Source organism: Ochlerotatus camptorhynchus, unplaced genomic scaffold (genome assembly GCF_037179485.1).
Source record: "Ochlerotatus camptorhynchus isolate MF236.1 unplaced genomic scaffold, CSIRO-AGI_Acam_v1.1 ptg000161l, whole genome shotgun sequence".
NCBI classification, from domain to species: domain Eukaryota; kingdom Metazoa; phylum Arthropoda; class Insecta; order Diptera; family Culicidae; genus Ochlerotatus; species Ochlerotatus camptorhynchus.
The window spans coordinates 455,186-477,069 of NW_027040651.1; the positions used below are offsets into that span (position 1 = coordinate 455,186).

Consider the following 21,884-nt stretch of genomic DNA (forward strand, 5'->3'; position numbering starts at 1 on the left):
ACTGCAAGACGCCAATTAACGAACCAAAAAGTAAAATATTTGCAATCGGTTATATCATGCCGATATAAGCATTAACATCTCCAGAGGATCATCACCGATCGTTTCAAACATGTGCTGCACTCTCATTGGTGGAAAAATGGCAGCACAGCGAACAAAAAAAAAATCGATTAGTTGTTAATCGAGTAATTAAAAGATGGGACATCTCTGATTTTGATCAAAACAAAATGAGCGCAAAATTTCATCTCTATCGAGGGGGCAGAAAAACCACAAAATTACCTTGAATACGGGGGATATTCATTGGATGAAAGGGACCGTGAAAGAGAACACTCAAATGGAAAGTTTTTCTTCCGACAGTTTCATCTTAGTATTCATCTTTGCTTTAAGCCTGGTACGCTGCTGAAAAGAAAACGGAAAAGTAATTTTTGAGGATTTTTCCCAAAAGAAAATTTGACAGCTATAGTCTGCTAAATTTTGAGATTATAGGGAGATGTGGTCAAATTGTAAAATCAACACTTATTAGTGTTTATGTTGTTTAAATGCATCCAAAACATCAGTTTTGCAATAAACGCCAACATTACCTAACGGAATAATTGATCAGACCATTATTCCGCAAGGAAAGTGAAATTGCATTCAGAATGCGCCACCTTCATGTCGATCACGATACTAATGTAATCGATCTTTCCTTTACCGATTTCTTTTGAACTGCGTACTGGGTCAAGAAATGCTGAGGAAAAGTAATTTCTTTTGCATTCCGTGTCCTATCCGGTAGCACATAAAAACTTCATTACTTTTCAGCTGCGTACCAGGCTTTAGTGAGGGGAAATTAACGGAGGTATAAAAACGAGCTACCTAAGCTCGTAGAGGTGATTCTTGTAACTAACTTTGGAAGCGATGGAGACCAAATAGCAGCAGCAGCAACAGTAATAAAACAGCAGTATGGAAGCAGATCAGCCGAGATTCGTGTAGCCGTGACCGAGACTGAAGACCTCCGTCCGGTCACGACAATACCCTACATAGTACCGTTTATGTAGGCACCGTACCACTAGCAGTGGGACCTTCATGATACTGAAGCTGTTAAACATAAAGAAAGCGTTCAAATATGGATCAACAGGTCTGTGCCATAAGATGCTGCATGCTGACATCATGAATGAACGCGATGAACCCCCATTCATCAGTTTGACATCCAATGGTGGTTTGTTTACCTTTGCTTGTTAGTCAGTTCAAGTGGATTTGAGTTTTTAAATGAAAATAATTAAAATATGTGGTATCCGACTATGTTCGTTTGAAAAATATTCCTCTCCAAAAAATCTAAAAAAAAAACATTTAATAATTTTTAAAGTCCATGTAAACAAACCACTGCCAGATGTCTAAAAAGTTAGGTCAACCCGACGGTGCAGCTCCCTATAATAACAGAGGAAAAAAAAGGACAGCGTAGAAAGCAAAATCGCGCCTTGAACTTGTTTGTATGTCTGCTCCTCGGCCTGCTCTTTATAGGTAGCATCATCAATATCACTTTCGCTAACGTCGCCATTTGGGCCGGTTCTCGTGTTGAATTGATTAATTCTAGTTATATGTGAGTGCCATCCTCTATACTTACTTTTGTATGATTATCAGTGCTTTGCAAGAGTTCAAGTTGGTTTTTAAGATTAGCTTTCCGTTTACTGTTGAATACGGTGATAACGCATTGATTTAATTTTGTCCAATTTATGTTTCAGAACACCTCAGGGAATTAGGAGTAGTTGGCTATTTTGTGAAGCAATATGAGTTCCACTATTGAAACCATGGTAAGTAATGAATTTTGTGATGCTTTCAACTTTTGAAATCTGTAAAAGATGAATATTAAGAATGAAAGGGTTTCCACGTCAAGCTACACTGGCTGCACCCAATCGGAGATTGCAAGAACTTGCAATAAATCACCACGAATTCAGATTCTGTAATGCAGCAATAGGGAAGCTGTATGATCCATTATTTTTAATTAACGTTTGCTAATTTTATGAATTGGACCTATTAAGTCATCTAGTTATTACAGCATATAAAGTGGACCTCCGATAATCTGACCGTTTTTAATATGAACACTTTTTAATTTGAACGATGCATGCCGTGCAAACTAAAAATTGCTTAAACGTATCAATAAACCGAAATGGAACGATACGAAACGGAATACAGAATCAAAACAAAGCATGCTACTAGTGGTCGTAAGCTCCAACTGGTATTATCTTCGGATTAAATCCCGATCAAGACTGTCCGGCTGCTTTGATGTCGATATCAGAGTAAATCAACACGATTGCAAGTAAATACTTTGTAGATCATCCAAACAGGGACGGGATTTAAAGTTAATCCGAGTTAGAGCTTACCGCCATAGTAGTTAACATTAGAAATAACCTCGTTAATATGCACAGAATATCGTTCAGATTAACGGGGGGCTCTTGTACAGTACAAGTCAAACGTGCACTTCTTTACCTAACACGTACGGTGTACGAGGAGATTTGAAATATGCCCTCAAATCTATAGGACATACTTCAAATCTTCTCGTACATCATACGTGTTAGGTAAAGAAGTGTGCGTTTGAATTGTACTGTCGTATTAATGACCCTTCGCTGATTTTTAACTTCTGTCTAATTTTCATGCCTTACTCTAACGGAACTATCTACCTACCCTCTTCTAAGACTTTTCTCTACACGGTAAGAAAAAATACTCAAAATTAAGTTAAAAAAAAACTCAACGTTGGGTTCTATCATTTGAGGTCCGCCGTTGAGTGAATCAGAAAAGCGGCGTTGGTTAAAATTTACTCAACTATTGAGTAATAATAAATGAACTCAAATATAAGTTTATTTTCATTGAGGTTGCTTTTATGCGCCTTTAACCATTTCATTTTCACAAGCGTTGATAGACGAGTGGTCAACACACGGGCCCCGTAATCTCAACGTCCATAGTTCGGTTCCAGTCTGCTCCGTTTTATTATTTTTTTGTCAACTTGGTCAACGCCAGGATTACTCTAAATTGAGTTTTCTTCTTTAACTTAATTTTACCTAGCCCCACGGAAGCCACGTGATGAGTAAAAGGAACTCAATTTTGGGTACTTTTTTCTTACCGTGTAGCTAATAAATTATCAAACTATAAGCTTCATATTAGATAGCATTTCCAACCGATTTGATTGTAATTTTTCCTTAGACCATTCCTTAGAACTTCAAAGTTGTTTTCCGTGCAAAAGCTAACAAGAGAATATTTAAATAATAAGACTTTTTTCGCAGGACTCAATATGTCCGAATTTCAGCTCCAATAAAAATGATTAGCCATAACAAACAACTATGCATAGTTTCACGCAAATCGGAGAGGGTCCAATCGAAAAATCTCAGCACGTTTTTCAGATTCACTTGCTGGCATTTCAAAACAACGAAAACCCTGTTGGAAAAGAAAAGTTTAACGTCATATCTTTGAATTTCAGTCCGTCCACAGTGCCATCTACACTGTCGGCTCGCTTCAAACGTTCTACGAGTACGTATCGGAGCAGAAGAATGCGTTGGCCTTGACCGTTGAAAGCATCCCGGTGGAAGACGCCACTTACCAGATCGAGTTGGCACTGAGCTTCATGAAGTTCTACATGGAACAGGAAAGCGATGGCTTGACGGATCAACCGAACTGCAAGCATCGGGTGATCATCGACATCCGTAGGTCGATATTCGAAATTCTGCTGGACTTGCACTCATCGATGCGTGCTACGTGCGTTGGATTTAGCTTGTACTTTGCCGGAGGGGACAGCAGGAAGGATTCATTCGTTGCAAAGCTGTTGGAATTCCCGAGCTTCGATAGCGGTGCGGATGAGTTGAATATTCCGGAAACTGCTTTCGATGTGTCTTTCTGCACGATGATTGTCTATGATTCCAGCGATCTGGAGTCGGCTACGGATGTGCTGTCGAAGGCTTGGGTGAACTGTTCGGTTCCATGGGTCATCCGTAACCTTTTGGTTCAGGAAACCGTTCAGGAAAAGTTTATTCAGCTGCTGGAAAGCAAACTCAAACAATTCCCAGATCATGTTTCATTTGAAGACGAACTGAGTAGTACAGTTGACAAAGCATCTTCAACTGGTCTTCGAGTGATCCAGCCAGCGGGCCATAAGGGTTCGTTAGCGCCCACTGTGGTGTATGGTTCGAGTGTCGATTTTTTCGTCAAAAAGCATGCTTTAGAACCGAGTCCGGTCGTGGTGATGAACGTGTTCAGGACTCCGAAGGAAGCAATCAGCATGGTGAATAAAAGCAACGGAGGTTCGGTTTCGCTTTGGACCGAAGAGCTATGCCTAGCCATGGAAACGGCATATTCGGTCGATGCGCAGACCGTTTGGGTTAACACCCATGCCTGGTTCAACCCGGCCTTCCCGTATACATTCCGCCGGTACGGTTACTGCTATGGATCTGAGTACGCTGTGTACGAAAAGAAGGTGAAGAAAGTGTTTGTTCCATCGACGGAAAATCCGAAAAATTCAACGGAGAAGAACAAAGCGGCCATCAGCGCCCTGGGAGTGGTGCCCAGTGAGGTGAAGAACCACCGGCTCGCATTTGTCAGAAATGAGAAAAACGTGCACTACGAGATTATCAGCAGCCCGTACAAACTCGACAACTACAATCCGCATCATCCATTGCAAATTGTCGAGGACTTTTGGGATAAGTTTGTGTCCATTGACAATAACGATAGGAATCTCGTTTTGGACACCGTTCACAACCAACGCAAAACTGTTGTCATTCCATATGGGGTAAGCTTCGCTAATTAACGGCTAATTGTGACTGATGTTGGTGTTTGATTGTTATAAGAATAAAGTGAAATAAATGTGAATTAAATATAAATTGTGTTTACTCCTAGATAACTTTTTACTTTTAATGGAGAAAATTGACTAGAGGAATGAGAAAGGCCGTCGGTAGAAAGACTTTACATACGATAGCAGTATTTCTCCAAGTTGAAAATAATAACATCAAGTTAATACTCAGGATTGCAATGGTATTCATCTCAGACTTTGTTTGTTCCCTTATCTCTTCTGAATTACAATTGATTTTTTTTTCGATGTTATCATATAAAGAAGACTGACAACTTTGCTAGAATCCAAGCGACAGATACAGTAGCGCTGCACCTGAACGGAGGTGGTAGCAACGCATAGAAAAATGAGCAAATACACAGTAGGTTGCGATAACGAGGGAAATGTCCATAATAACAAATCAGTTCCATCTTTGCTTGATATCTTATTCATATAGGACAGGCATGATATGATGGGCAGCCAAACGATTAGCAACTTTTCCCCGAAATCGCATTTAGAAAAATCCATTTAAATTCTCGTCTTTCTCCTGAGTAGTAGCGTAGCACATAACAATTCCTCATTGCGTCGCTGATCCTTAGAATGTGATTTCCTTGGGATTGTCATCAAAATAATTCCCACAGATCTCCAGTCAAAATAGCCTTGAATTCTTCTCAGAATGCCGTTCAAAAGTCTTGTAACCTCCTTAGAATTTACCTGCAGTTTTTCTCTAAATCAAAGTCTACTAGGGGGTAAGTCACTCTGCCACATTGTGCTAACACCCACACAGATACACTCCAAACACCTTTCCGCCCAGAGTTAATGTAATAATAAGAGTCCCGCCAAGAGTGAAGCCCCAGAAGTACCAATCGAACTGTCAAGCGGGGTTGTTCGCACAGCCAGTGAACTTCAAGTATTGCATTCATTACTGATAATATTTTAGGAATTTTAGATAAAAAACATTACAACGCTTTACTCAGTACATTGTGGTATTTAGAAGTTATACCAAGCACTTGTCTGAACATTTTTCAGGTTCTATAATTGTTTTTGACTCCCAGAAGCTCCGTTATTGACATCTCCATAATATAGAAATCTAATCAATCAATCCATTATCGAAATGAAATTTTTCACTTCTGAATCAAAGTCATCCGATGCTAACACGAAAAATTTGGTTACTGTTTACTCTGACGAAAAATGAATCACAAACAGTGCTGATTGTTCGCAGCATTTTCTCTTGGCGGGACTCTGTTCCGCCGCATAAGCAATTTTTTAATCAATTCTGGAACCACTGCCAAAAATGTTTATAGTCGATTGTTATTTTATTTTGAAAAATATACGAGAAAAAAACGTCGTACCGTCCTGCCGGGAATGAAAAACACTATGATTCTGGTTTGAAAATCTCCAATCCGAAGAAAATGAAATACAAAACCAGTTGGAATCTACACAGAAAAAAAAGTTGTTGAATATAACATCCAAACTGTTGCAACCAAGGCAATCGATCGGTTGTGTTATATAACGTTGTACGATGTATATCGATTTTGCGAACAAAGTTTCATCCATTGATGTTATATTGTATCTGCTTTTGGCTATTACATCATTATTACATATCATTATTACATCAGCTTGAATTACATTGAACGATATTACATTTTTTTTTGCTGTGTAGATGCTAAAAAAGTAAAGATGTCTTGCAATAAAATCAAGACAAACGCAACGGAAGTTTCTGATTGGTCTTTGGTCCTTCTTCCCGGGCGGCACGTGCCCGTTCGTCTTCCTCCTGCAGCGAGAGGGCCAATTCCCGTGTCAAGGACTAATCTTCGGACAAGTTACCCTGAACGCTGACTAATATTTGATCTCTACAGTTGCAAAACGGTTATGGAACTCTATACACAAAATTTAAATTGCTGAAAATCAGCAAAATTTAGCTGATATTGGACTTGATGAAAGATCAGCAAACTATCCAGCAAAATAAAGTTGCTGAAACTTTCAGCAATTAAAACTTCTGTCAAAATGAAAACCTTTTACTGAATCTTCAGTAAATCTGCAGTGAATGTTTTTTGACGCAACAAGTCAGTGTTATAGCTGGCGGTAGTTTTCACCACAAACGAAGCTGTAACGTTTGTGGTATAATCAGAAGCGTCGCGTGCCTAATTTGTTTATCTGTGCACCAAACTTTGTTCGTTACAGTTTACCACCACATATTGCTCCATGAATTCGAGGGATAGAAACTCAATTACTACATTAATCACTACCTAACGTAACAATTGAAGGGCCTATCATCGCGCTAACCGAAGTAGGAGGAATTGCAAAACTTTACTAATTCTCGTTTTTATCACAAGGCTAACTCTTTCGACTGAAGTGTAATAAAGAATATCCGTCAAACACTTCCGAAAACATTTTTTGATACAAAACAGTGTCAAAATCTAGAGAAAAATCATAGTCCGCTGGGTAGCAAATTTGAATTAATCAACTCTTTATTCATCAGAACAACACTGTCAGAATAAACCAGGGGAAGCTCATAAGTTTTGACAGGCGCAACCATCGGTAATTGAGAGATTTACAACTGAGAAGAAATTTAGAGCGAGCTTTTGCGCTCTCTTTCTCCATCAAGGGCCACCCACATTAGATCCGTTTGCGTTGCGTTAACGTAAATTTGACAGTTAGACAATAGATTTAGCTGTCACTTTGCCGCAACGCGTCCGATCCGGATCTATTGTACGTGGGCCTTTACTCTCTTTGTCTGCAATAAAATATCTAAGTGCACAGCGAGATCTGCACGCTTTGCACAAATGTTCTTCTAATTTAAACTCACACATTCAAACCGGTCTGCAGGTATGATAACGTCCAAATCGTATCAGACTGCTGTTTCCGTGTTGCTCCCGTGTGACGCGTGACTGCTGAAAGTTTCAATTACAACTAGTGGTGCAAACCGCCATGTATTATGGAAAATTTGTGATTTGTTTCAAGAGGTGATAGAAGGTCTGCTTGGCTTACATAAGGCATTTGACCATTCACAAACTTGCCACCCACCACCCAAAATGCTCGTTTTTAGGAGCACTATTTAACGAGTTTTGTCATGGTAGTGATATCGACATGCTTAGAAATCAATGCATTAGGGATTAGGCAGACCATCCGAACTGAACTGAATCCTTTTTGAAGCAAATCAAGGTCGAAGATTTAATTGACCCACACTATAAAATAGTGTATTCATGGCCACTTGTAGTCTGGATTAAAGAAGTACAGCTATTTGGTAAATATAAACGCATTTTTTTTAAATTAAAAACACCTGTATCACGTCCAATACGAAACCACCCAAAAAAACGATTTGAGTTGATCAACAGCTGAATAAGCAATTTTTTAGTTGAAGAAGCTTATTTTTGCCTGAATAAGCTCTTATTCAACATTCTATTTTTGTTGGGTATCGATTTAAAATTGGCTTACTACTTGACTAGCCTATTGGTCCCAAGCAAATCGATGAACGTACCCCATTCTAGTCGAAATTCTAGTACTACACTATGTTTGTTTTGATTCGCTATGAAAGTTTGACAGAAAAAATGAGGGGTTAGTAGATTTTCCTATGTTTCGAGGGGTGAATCGATTAGCTTGGGACCGAAGATAGTACCAGAGCTGAGCCAAAAAGTTGAGCACGTTTCTTCGGGACCTACTAGCCTTAGAGTTACCTCGTTTGTCTTACCTCTTCACTCCACCATGGTACCAGCGAGCCACCGTCTCTTCATGCAAAGATTAACAGGATCTTATGAGAATTTTCACTGGAGTGAAAGGGTAAGGTAATGTCTAACATGTTTCTCGCACAGACTGACGTTTGCTTATGGGATTTTACCATAAGAGTAAAGAGTTACAGAGTGACCGAAAAGGTTATCGATTTGCATCGCTGGGTAAAGAGAGTTTGATACACACTAGATGACAGATGGCAATGTTTATATTAGTTATCGACAAATTTGGTTCTTGGGAAGATGGAAGACTGGGAAGACTGATCGATGGCCACGATGATACAAATATTTACTATTATAGTTCTTTAAGTTTATGTCGATACGCTCTCGGCCATTTCTTAAGAATCCGCGATAGCAAGCGTGGTAGAATTCTCGAACTTGATACTTTGGTTATGGATATGACAAATAATTTTTGAATTCATGCTTGAAAAGATGTACATAAATTTCAAAACACCATATACTAGAGTTACTAGAGTGTATGGCCGGCACCGGTGGTGTAGTGGTAAGCGTGACTGCTTTCTAACATCCCAATGGGTCTGGGTTCAATCCCAGCCGAGGTCGGTGGGATTTTTCTGAGGCATAAAAATCTCTGGTCACGTCTTCCTTCGGAAGGGAAGTAAAGCCGTTGGTCCCGGCCCATGTGTGTTTGTGAATGGGTGCGATATCCTACGCAGGTGTGGAAGCTGCCTTCCTGCACATTCGGTTGCCGTCAATGGATGGCAATCGATGTCCGCCGGTGATTGGCACTAGATTGCGGAACAGAGACCGACGTTAAATAAAGTAAAGAAAAAAATATACTAGAGTGTGATTGCCAGTCGTTAAGAAGCTCATCAACAGCAGCTGTAGATCCGAGGATTAGCTACCAACAAAGAAATCAGTACACCCTAGATGGCACGGGATCGAAACCTAGCAATTATGCAGATACAAAAAAAAATCCCAAAAATATCAGTTCCGTGTATTGTTATTTTGATCTGACAAGAGAAATTGATATTTTGATCTGGCAACACGAATCGATATTTTTACATAGGTAACGATTAGTAGCAACATTTTGATAAAGATGTTTATAAATGATTCACGATCAGGCTTTTAGTATCTTTACATTTATTCATTAAATGGTGACGATCGCTATCGATTTTTCATATGAATGTCTTTGAAGATCGATATATCGAAAATTAAAGAAATTTATCGAAATGGTTGGTCGGGATCAAACACGAAGTATCATACACACTAAAATTATTTCACATATTTTCGTTAAATTTTACCGAAATAACAACAGCTAAACGTAACCTGTTACTTTTCATAGAATATAAATGAAAAAAATAGGAAAATTGTGAAAAATCACCGAACTGTTTATCGAACATTCAGCTGTTGAGATTTCGGTAAAATTTCACAGAAATCTGTGAAATAATCTAGATGTGTACAAAGGCTGATTCATCAGTATTTTCCAATGTAAGCGTAGGTACTCAATAGGGTGGACCCTAGTATTTATGAACGTTAGTAGAGCTAACTACTGCATTTTTTAAAGAAAAATCCTGTCTGCCCAACAAACAATTCTAGCTACAGACCAGCATATACAGGTGCAAATTAGCTACATAAGGCAATTTTTTGCTGTATAAGCTAGTCTACAGCCAAAATTGTTTGTTAAGTTGTCCTTAGTTTAGTGGTGTATTTTAAAAATAAAATAAAATATATACTTTCGCCCTAAAGAAGTAATCGTACGTAAAATGGCACATAGAATAAGATTTTCCATTTCAATCAATCAAATCTTGATATTAAAAATATTGTTTTATTTAAAAGGGTAAAAATTGTGAGAATCTTATGCGACTAATCACTGGTGTTCAGCTAATAATCCTTCCTTTCGCCGATGATCGTAAGAACGTGTCTTTTTCGTAGCTTTATGTCTCCGGGTTTGAAAGATCGTCGGTTGCAGTGGCTTGTTGTGATGCAAGGTGTACCGCGGGCATATTTTAATGGTTATATCATCAACTTGATCATAAATGGTATGCTGTGATATGAGTGACTCGGCTGTCTTAGACAGACATTTTTACTAACTGAGCAGAAAATCGAGGGATCAATCGTAGGTCCTTTCATATTCAGGTGGTTTGTAGTCACATTGCTTGCTCATCGAGTGTATTGCGTAACTTGTCGTTGATGTCGGTGCCGGATTTGAATGGTCACAACAAGAACTCGAACATAGATGGTGTGGTGTGATGTGAGGGGCTCGGTGGCCTTAGAGCGATCGTTTTTGCTTACTGAGGGTGTAGTGGGTTTAATATCAGGCTACTTCATATCAAAGATTTGTTTGTCGGTTTATTTGTTAATATGAACACGTCATTTAAATTCAGCGAACCAAACTCAAAAACATTATAAAATTTGAGAACACCAGTTTTTACACATTGAGGATGAATAGCGAGCCCCAAGAATCATTTGTCAGTTCTCTGTGTAATTACAGGTGATCTGGCGTTATCGGCGTAGCAACCGCGGCCGGTCAATCATGCTCATGCAACTAATGATTAGACTTCATCGTTACCTATACTCAGCAGTGTTAGTAGTAAACATTGGATAAAATTAAGGTTTTTTTTTTAAAGTATTCTGCATATAAAAATGTTACCAATATCTAACATAAATACAACCTTTCGGGGTTGATTTTGGACTACACTCAATTCTGTTTTCACGCGGTTATTTTTGTCCATAGCTTTGATCGTGTGATCTCAATTTTGTACCAAACTTCGTGCAATCTGTTTTAAAAAATCAGACAAATGCTTTGAAAAATATGGTGGCATTGGAATTTTTATACACATTCGAAAAATGAAAATCGCCCAAAAACGGAATAGAGCGTACTGTCAAAAATGTCTTGTGGCCAACTTAAAACTTGTGGCCAACCGCGCCCCATAAAACTCTCTTTCTCGAAAGTGTCATCCCTAATGTCTTCTCGTCTGGAATCAGCTCGCGTGCTGATTTCTGCGAGAATATCCTCTTGTGGCGCAGGTATTGTTTCTTCTTACGAAATCCTTCGTTTGTACCGTGTAGAGTGTCACACCAACCGAACAGTCCGTAGCACTGGTTAAATCTGCAAAAGGGGAATTAGAATTCAAATAAAAGGCATTATTTTTTAGGGTTAATAACAGAGCATAAATGCAGCACTTATCTGTTAAAATCCCCAGCTGAACTTAACTATGCGCTATCGAAGGGAAAAGGGAAATCTGCTGGCCCCGACGGCCTCGGCTACCCAAGTCTAAAACACTTGCCTCCAGCAGCGAAGCAAATCTTTCTGCACCTTCTTAACAAGATCTGGCTCAACGAATCCTTACCTAAAGAATGGAACCACAGCCTAGCGGTGCCAATTCCCAAAAGCGGTTGCAATCCAGTCGACCCCAGCAGCTACAGACCAATTTCCTTAACATGTTGCACCAGTAAAATCATGGAAAGAATGGTAAATCGGAGACTGATACAATTCTTGGAGGACCACGGCCACCTTGACCATCGGCAGCACGCCTTCCGTCCCGGTCATGGAACAGGAACCTACTTCGCCACATTGGGGCAGCTACTAAATGACGCCAAAGAGCGAGGGGAACACACAGAAATCGCAACACTCGACCTGTCGAAGGCCTACAATCGTACCTGGACACCGAACATCATCAAACAGTTACAGGATTGGGGTCTATCGGGACATATATTGGCATTCGTCCGCAACTTCCTCGACAACCGGACCTTCGAAGTATGTATTGGAGCTCACAAGTCAAAAATTTCCGAGAAGAAACGGGGGTTCCTCAAGGCTCAGTCATCGCCGTCACTCTTTTTTTGGTAGCAATGAACGGGGTTTTCCGTAACCTGCCGAAGGATATATACACTTTCGTATCCGCCGACGATATTGTCCTCGTCACCGTGGGCAGAACACCGAAGGCCTTGAGACGGAAGCTTAAAGCGGCAGTCAATGCTGTAGTAAGATGGGCCAGCTCAACCGGATTTCAACACTCCGCGGAAAAAAGGGCCGTAACGCACATCTGCAGTTCTAATCACCGTACCATCCCCAGCACGATCACTATCAACGGTAAAACAGTACCTTTCCCGAAGACAATTAAGATTCTCGGCGTACGCATTGACAGACACCTTACCTTCAAAAACCATTTCGTGGAAGGTCAAAGAGAACTGTAAAACGCGGATAAATTTACTAAAGACGCTCTCTAAAGAGCATCGCTGCAACAATCGAGATATAAGACTGCGAGTCGCAAAAGCCATCATCCACAGCAGGCTCCTCTACGGAATTGAGCTTACCTGTAACGCTTCCAATCATCCAACTACAATCCTCGGTCCAGTATACAACAGCTCGCTTCGAATTATCTCTGGACTTCTGCCATCCACACCCGCCATCTCCACCTGCATTGAGGTCGGGGAATTGCCTTTCTTCTTCTGTCTAACCACCGCCCTATGCAAAATAGCTGTTTGCTTTCTAGATAGAACCGCTCCCTGCCCCGGAAATGTCTATCTCCTTGACGAGGCTAATCGACTCCTGCGTCAAATATCAAACCAGGAGCTACACAGCAAAAAAATAATTTTGATATCACATCAAAGTGGATGCACTACAATCATGTCGAAAATTTCATGTAATTTTTATGACCACATAAATAAACAAATGCAGTGAAAGCAGCGTAATGTCAGTTCATGCATTGTATTAATGATAATTTTGTCCTTTTCAGCAAGTAATATTACACCATATTTTCGACATGATTGTAGTGCATCCACTTTGACGTGATATCAAAATTATTTTTTTGCTGTGTACCCCTGGTTGCTTTACTGCAGTGGAACGGGACTAAAAATTGGGCCGCTCCACAAGTGCGCTACGACAAAACCATTAAAAACAAATTTCGGACAGGAGACAACTCATCAGCTCTTAGAAACACCGTTGTAAAACTACAAACCATAAAATATGCTAACCATACGATCCGTTTCACCGATGGCTCTAAGGCACAAGCATGACTGAAGGAACTTCTTTCCAGCACTACCGTCTTCCGGATATTTGGTCGGCTTTTTCCGCTGAGGCCGCAGCTATTACCCTAGCAACGTCTAGTCCATCCACCGGTCCAGTAGTAATTTTTTCCGACTCCGCCAGCGTTCTATCAGCCATATGCAGCCCGACCGCAAAGCATCCCTGGATTCAAGAGATACAGAACAGCAGTGTTGGAAAAGTTCACCAAAACTCACTATGACTCGCGAACTTTTCCCTTGGTGAACTTCGTGAAATATCGCGAGCTTTTCCAACGCTGCAGAACAGAATCAATAACAACATCGTACTCGTTTGGATGCCGGGACACTGTGAAATCACAGGTAACGAAACGGCAGACCAACTAGCCGCGTCTGGAAGATACGCTCCTTTTCTAACACGTGAAGTCCCCGGACAGGACATCAAACGATGGGTTTCAAGTACGGTTCGCGCAGCCTGGGTGGCCGAGTGGAACAGCCTTGGACATCCTTTCATACGGAAAATCAAAGGTGATACGCATAAATGGGAGGACCTTCCCATTCTAAAAGACCAAATAAAAGTTTCAAGACTCCACACTGACCATGCGCGTTTCTCACACAGCATGGGGGACAGTAGAAACTTCAGAACACTGTGTGAGACTTGCCAAAGGCGGCTTTCCGTTGAACACGCCATCATCGAATGCCCGGCATACCAGTCCCATCGGGAGCTCCATGGTATCCCCAACAGCATTAGGAACGCCTTACAAAATGACAAATCCACCACATCGGCTCTTATCTGTTTCCTAAAAGACACTCAATTATACGACCAAATATGATCCCGAAAAAATCTAAGTAAGGACAGCACACTATACGGCCCCGCAAAAACTGCCACAAACCAATGCTACAACTCCCACACACGTTGAACACCCTGCTTTCAACAACGGACATGATCTGGAGACGAACAACGATACTCTTTCCGACAGAAACAACGTAAAAAAAACCCAAATATCTAATTACTGTATTATCGTAACTATTACTCAGGGGGGCCTCTAACGCCCTCTTCTATGAAATAACCGGAGATGAATCAGCCTGCGGCTGAAAATCTCGATAGTATTAAAAAAAAAAACTGGTAAAATTTAAAAATATAAATGTTAAGAAAAGTCAGATGCACGTTAAATGCATTTGACAAGTGGTTTGACTTATGAAAGGCATTTCAGCTGTCGAATGTCGTTTACTAGGTAAACGTTAATCATTTTTCAGTTACCGTTGAATGTACTGCAACAAGCATTTGTCTTCTTGATAACTAATGTCGTTTTCGTTTTTGCGGTGTAGCACTGGTGTAGTGTAAGCAGGAATAAGCGCGAGTCTTTGATAGCTCAACATCATTTGTTTGTAAACAAAGGTGCATTCTATATCTACACCCTAAAATATTTCGGTGTACGGCAGTGTAGCACCGGTGTAGCTACACCGCAAAAACGAAAACCACATAACTCAATTGTTTCGCAAAATATTCGAAAAATCTGGACAATTTTCGTACATAACTTTCCAGCTTTTCTAGATGAGCTAGAAAAACAAATGAATTATTTAAAAAGTGTCATAGGGTAGAGCGCTACTTCGTCATAATCGCCCATTTCCGTTCTATCGATCAGAAAAGATCAATAATATCAATGATTTCAACGTGCACAAAGCAATATTAGGTTTTTCCTATGCGTTAGTTCATTAGCTACAACATACATCCTATTAGAGCGCATTGTATGAATATTTACGCTCATTGTTCTCAAAACAAAAGAAGCGCTCCTAGCGAATCCCCTTTTTCTACGTTTATCCGTAAGACGAAGAAAATCTAATGGCGTTTCAATGCGTTAGGACGGAATTGAAACTCGTAGAACGAATTTAGAATCAAGAAGCAGTGTTAGATTTTAGACAATATCTCAACAATTTGTGATTCTTTATCAAATCCAACGGTACGTATGGAAAGGTGAATAAATTTGCAAGTCATATTTGACAGAAATATTACATTTTTTGTTTAAACTCGTTCAGCAAAGGGAGGTAAAGCGCGGGTTGTGCTTAGTAGGACGGAAATTAGATCAAAAACCCTACCTGACATGAGTCGCAGAGTCTGCACAAGTTGAATTTTCATACCAGATTCCAATCCATCAGCATTCAAGAAACAATTCGATGCCAATATTTCATTAAGGTGGAACTGCTTTTGTAAATAATGAATTCAATCGCCGATTTCTCGCGAACCAAACATACCAGCTCACTTCTGCAAACCATACATACCAACTTGTGAGGAAACATTCCCTTCGCTTGACGGTGCTGTAAGTTTGCTTGTGTGAGCTTTTAATCGCGAGAAATCTATGCCAAAGTTGATACTGATTAAATTGAAGATATATTTAGATTGAAATCTCAACTTACTTCATATGATGATAGTCATGCATTTCGGAGCTTCCCAGTACCGGTACGTGGTAGCCGGAGTGGTCCACCAGAGTGTCCATCATGACAAACACGAACCAGATGGCCACCGTCACTGGATGGCTGGACATCAGGGCAGGTCCAGCGTACACCGGTAACATGTCGCTGATGACGAACTCAAACGGATGGGCATACATGGCGGCCCAGGCGATCGGTGCCTGCCATTGGTGGTGCTGCTTGTGGACATGCTTGTACCAGAACTTTGCATGTAGCAAACGGTGACTGTAGTAGAAGGTGATTTCCCAGGTAACGATGCACACCAACAGGTCTCGAACGATAATTTCCAACGAAGGGAGTTGTCGAATTTCCGGAGCCCCGCCGAGCATCCATATCCGTGCGTGGTATGTCAAGTAGGAAGTTGGAATTCCATACACCACTTGATTGACGATGACAGTCTTTAGTAGATATTTCAGTTTGTTCAAATCGAGTGGCTCATTTGTTCCAAGTTGGTTCTTGTATTTGCGCATAAATTCCGGCTTGTTGGTGATGTCCATGAAAACGAATATGCCACCGATGGTCCAGAAGAGAAGGTAGCCCCAAACAGTGAGGCAAAAGAGGTAGATAATGTCCGGGTCATCACCTGGGTGAAAACAGGAAGGAAACAACATCTTGCGATCAATCATGTCATTTGAGGCTAAACATTCAAAGTTTAAAATGATTTTTTTTAACATATTCACCAATGATATCGAGGAACACATTCCATTTGTTCTGCAAAAACGAGCTGGCATTAACACTACCGATTACGCCTACCGAAACATTACCATAATGATCAGACATTTTCAGTTTGCATTTGTTGCATGAATTCGACACTTTGATCAATTTCTTAGAAACGAGACAAAAATCCACACTAAATCACGGTACCGTCAAGAAACTTCACGGCGATTATAATTAAAAGCGTTGTCACTCACATGGTTGATCGAAAACAACTGAAATGGTAACGTGATCGAGGACATAGGTTTACATCCATTACTCTTTTGGGATATATGTACCACAGACAAACAGACGTAACTCTTCATTGTGTATTTTCGTTCACGCATTTAACGGTTAATTTGAATATTATCAGTTCCGCGAACTACTCGTCGCAGCGCTGGCATCGAATCATTTTGACGTTTCTATATATTATATAGAACTTTTATGCAATATTGTTTGCGAGTTAGCGAGCAAGCTTGTTTTCCGCGAGAAACCCGAGAGATGTCGTTACTGATGTCCTATGTTTTAAGATACTATGTTTTTAAGAAAAACTTTTACGAGAGTTACGTCTGTTTGCCTGTGTATATACGTTCTCGACCGGTATGATGAGTTTGGATGCTGTGTTTTATTATTGTGTAAAGGATTTTTAATTCGATACTGTTGTTGTTGTTGATGTTTATATACTTTTCTTCCTTATAGGGTTACGGGATGTAAACTGTTTTTGCGTGCGTTGTGCGACGCCATATTCTCTCGCTGTTTTGTGCAAGCTGAAGGAACAACAACATGTTTTTGAGTTTTTAGAAAGAAGCGTCACGTTCAATAAGTTAAATTAATATTAAAATGAAGAGAATTGTGATGTGTATAACAGTGATGCAGAGTGAGTTGGAAAAAAACAACCACCAATTTCATTCCAAGGACTATTTTCGAGGGGCCAAAGTTACATCCATCTTCTTCTTCTTCTTCTTCTTCGTATTTCAGCTTATTGAAAATAGCATATTAGCTTATTGCGTGCTCTCAACTTAGTGTTCTAGATGCACAGTTATTAATTGCAGAGATGAACTAGCCTCAGGCTAAAAATCTCTAAAATAAAGATTTAAAAAAAAAAAAAAAAGTTATTAATTGAGAGCTTTCGATGCCTGCACCATTTTTCATTGGTATAATTGTGTGGCAAGTCCAATCATACTTCTATGCCCAGGGAAGTCGAGAAATTTTCCAACCCGAAAAATTCCTAGACCGGACCGGGAATTGAACCCAGCCACCTCCAGCATGGTCTTGCTTTGTAGTCACCGATTTCACAAGTATGCAATTCTCAATGGGTATATGTTCAGGTATTTTTGTTGTTTTTACTATGGCCGAAAATAGTCCTTGGAATGAGATAGCTCGTTGTTTTTTTTTCAACTCACTCTGCGTCACTGTTGTACATTGTACATGTGAACATCACAATCCTCTTCATTTTAGTATTAATTTAATAACTAAGTTTAATTATAAAAACCAAAAAACACGTTGTTGTTGTTCTTTCAGTCGCTTGAAATTTTGAACTACACACTTAGAAATTTTCGCCGACTTCGATAATTTTTACCGAAATCTGAACAGCTGAACTGTTCGGTAAAATTCGTTTTAAACAAGGTTGAACATGTTTTGAAATTATTTTCTTAATTCAATGGACTTTAAAATGAAGGTCAAAGTTTTACCGAACGTTCAGCTGTTCTGATTTCGGAAAAAATTTACCGAACACGAAAACAAAATCTTAGTGTGTATGTCACGTTAAATTGAGGAAAAATTAAATTTCCTGTACCTAATGCATTGCTTGTCACCACCCCCCCTCCATACTTAAAGCAAGACATAATATATGCATCTCCCCTTATTGCTGAAAAAGGACATAGTTGCTTGATGGGCCGAGTTGAGGGGCTAGACCTAGTTTACATCCCGTAACCCTATCAGGAAGAAAAGTACATAAACATCAATAACAACCATATCGACCTAAACATTCTAGACACAATAATAAAAACACAGAATCCAAACTCGTCAAACCGGTCGAGAACGTATATCCCAAAAGAATAACGGCTGTTAACCTAGATCACGTCGCCATCGTTCAATTGTTTTCGATCAACCATCTGAGTGACTGCGCTATTAATTATATTCACCGGGAAGTTTCTTGGCGGTGACGCATGTTCTTGAATTTGTAATATATTAATTCCATATTTCTAGATAGAGCTGGAATTGGGGCCTAACAGCTTTTGTAAACAATGAGTTCTTTCGATGATTTATAGAAATTCAAGGTGCACCCATGCAAACCAACATAACTGTCGGGTATGGGTAGACTTCCCCTACCTGATGGTGATATTGATTTGCTTAAGCGAGCCTTGAGTTTCTAGAAATCATCGACAGAAGTTATTGTTTACAAAAGCTGTTACGCCCTAATTCCATCTCTATCTAGATTTAATGACGTTGTTGACTGAATCTACGTTATGTTAAGTATGTATGTTTTCAGCTATGTTGGCACATAGTAATGTTTAAAATTTCCCTTATGTATTTTGGTGCACAGCTTTTATAATAAAATCGCATATAGTTTGATATTCATATCGGTTTTCGGAGCTAGTTACTATAAGCAACGACCATGTCAGGCCTGAGTAGAAGCAACCGGTAAGCACTCGTGTTTATTTCAATTACCGTGGGGACGTAATTTATGATTAGCCCAGGTCCTTTTCAAATTGTATCATTATTTATGTACGGTCCTGATATTTGAAATGACGTTTTACATTCATCTAGTGATGGCCGATTTTCATTCGAACAATCGATTAATCGATTAACGAACCGAAAAGTAAAATATTTGTAATCGGTAATATCATGCCGATAAGCATCGACTTCCCCAGAGGATCATCACCCATCGTTTCAAACATGTGCTGCACTCTCATTGGTGAAAAAATGACAGCACAACGGAAAAAATAATCGATTAGTTTTTAATAGAGTAATAAAAAAAATGGGACATCTCTGATTTAGGTGTGATTGCTTTGATAAAAAAGAGCGCAAAATTTCATCTCTACTGAGGGCACAGAGAACCGACATCCGAGCTTAAGAGGAAGCTTACCGGCCCGAAAATAAAAATAAAATATTTTCTGTACGTTTTTATTTTTTTTTTAAATATTATATCAATAAAATCAATAAACTAGCTCTTGCGGCCCATGTTTTGATCGGTTTTAAACAAACAATGTTTTGCTCACAACAATTTTGACATTTATGTTAAGATGACGTCTGTCGATCATCGACGTCGATGGGCAGCGACACTAGCGCCACCACGATATTGCTAGTTTCAAATGTCTATTCAAAATAGCAGTTACATTTCTTACACACTTTAGGAATTTGACTTGGATGTCTGTTCTCTGTGCCGAGGGGGCAGCAAATCCACAAAATTGCCTTGCATACGGGGGGTATTCATTGGATGAAAGGGACCGTAAAAGAGGACACTAAAATAGAAAGTTTTTCTTCCGACAGTTTCATCTTAGTATTCTTCTTTGGTAGAAGCTCGTTCAGAGGCTTTCGTAGGATGTCAAATATAAAATTCAAATGTGTTGAGCTTCTTTCAGAAACTTAAGGCCCAAGTGCAATGACAGTGGAAGCGGAACTGCAGCGGTAACGGTAAAGCCCGATCTGGGTAAGCCTATTTGTCGGATTGAAAACTAGTTAGAATCAAATCGACTTCGGTGAGGCATCTTGATGCCATTTCTGACAACTGTCAAATTTTCCGTTTCCGTTCCGCTTTCGCCCACATTGCGTTTGGGCCATTAGGCCCACTTACACTAAAATTCATGATGTTTTCGAAAATCACATTTCAATGTTTGTTTTGAGGTGATATTACGTTTTTCACTAACTTCGTAAATGTAGGAAGCAAGGAAATCAATAGCGGATGAATAATTTTATTTCTGGGCAAAAGTTTGAAAATCCTATACTGGGGTACGGGCAGTATCGTCAACCGGTGAACATTCGTGTTTATTTCAGTTACCATGGGCACGTAGTTTGTGATTAGCCTCGGTCCCTTTCAAATTGTATCATTATTTAGGGGAATTTACGTATTCTCGTCAATCTAAGCAGCGTCTGCACTTCTACTAGCATTTTCTCAGCGTCACGCACATATATGATCTGTCTGTTTGTTTACATTCATCTGCTGCTTGCTTTTCTATCCATTCCAATCGACAGAATTTTTCAAAACGTTTTGAAAGCGTTTTTACAACGCTCCAAACTTCTCAGGTGAGTGTGACTATTGTCGGCAGCCTCTTTTTCTTCGGCAACCTTCCCATTAGAACTGCGTGTTAACCAGCTGTTCTATTATCGGCAACTCGAAATCAACCCCATTTTGTAGTGCGTATGCTTTATTTGAAGAAAAATGTAGCATTACTGGATTCCCTAATAAAAAATTACCATAAACGAACGATAACCCAAATTATTGAACTATTCCACAAATGGTTTGGATGATACCCAGAACACGTCGTTAAGCAAATTAACCATTACATTTTTATTAGGGTTGCTCGATCGTTCAAATATAATCAGATTGAAGCTGAAAGGCTAAACAATCGTTTGGACACATTCAGGGAAGTGCGTTGATGGGAAAACATAGTGAAATTAACGTTTAAATTTTGGTTGCCGAAAACAGTCAATGGGTGCCGAAGCCAACATTTACCCTATTTTATTTTTTTTTTCTTCGAACTGTCATCTGGCTCAGACCTATCGATCCATAAGGCTCCCTTTTTATGGCACAGACCTGTTGGTCCATATTAGATCCATAAGGCTATCATTATTTATGTACAGTCCTTATATTTGAAATGACGTTTCACATGCATCTACACGGTTAGAAAAAGTACCCAAAATTAAGTTCTTTTCACTCATCTCGGCACTATAGTGCAGGGACCCAAAAGTAGGTAAAGCGGGTCAAAGTAATTTTCATTTACTTGTGTGCAGTTCGTATGGAATTTTCCACTGGCTTTTCAACCAAAAGTAAGTTAGTTATACCCAACAGTAGGTGAATATGATTTTACTCAACGTTGGATTCCCACACTTTACTATCCCTGTTGGGTGGTTTTGCTCCTCCGTTTTTGACAACATTAATAGGAGAAAAGGAGACAAACTAGTCAAAAGTAGGTAAAAGGGAATTGGCCGTTGGGTACTTTTTTCTTACCGTGTAGTGATGGCCGATTTTCATTCGAACAATCGATTAATCGATTAACGAACCGAAAAGTTCGCCGAAAAGTAAAATA

The 21,884-nt window shown here is 39.7% G+C and overlaps 2 protein-coding genes across 2 annotated transcripts; one reads left to right on the forward strand and one right to left on the reverse strand.

The window, feature by feature from the left end:
* The first annotated feature begins 1,706 nt into the window (after nucleotides 1-1,706).
* LOC135701421 (uncharacterized) lies at nucleotides 1,707-4,832 on the forward strand. Its single transcript, XM_065222212.1, has 2 exons — nucleotides 1,707-1,784; nucleotides 3,446-4,832. Exons 1-2 carry the CDS (start codon nucleotides 1,761-1,763, stop codon nucleotides 4,763-4,765), a joined length of 1,344 nt encoding a protein of 447 aa, XP_065078284.1. The 5' UTR covers nucleotides 1,707-1,760; the 3' UTR covers nucleotides 4,766-4,832.
* Nucleotides 4,833-11,376: 6,544 nt separating this feature from the next.
* LOC135701419 (fatty acid hydroxylase domain-containing protein 2-like) lies at nucleotides 11,377-16,762 on the reverse strand. Its single transcript, XM_065222210.1, has 3 exons — nucleotides 16,623-16,762; nucleotides 15,889-16,525; nucleotides 11,377-11,581 (listed from the first exon to the last, which is right to left on the reverse strand). The coding sequence occupies exons 1-3, from the start codon at nucleotides 16,720-16,722 to the stop codon at nucleotides 11,377-11,379; spliced, it is 942 nt and encodes a 313-aa protein (XP_065078282.1). The 5' UTR covers nucleotides 16,723-16,762.
* Between the last annotated feature and the right edge of the window lie 5,122 nt (nucleotides 16,763-21,884).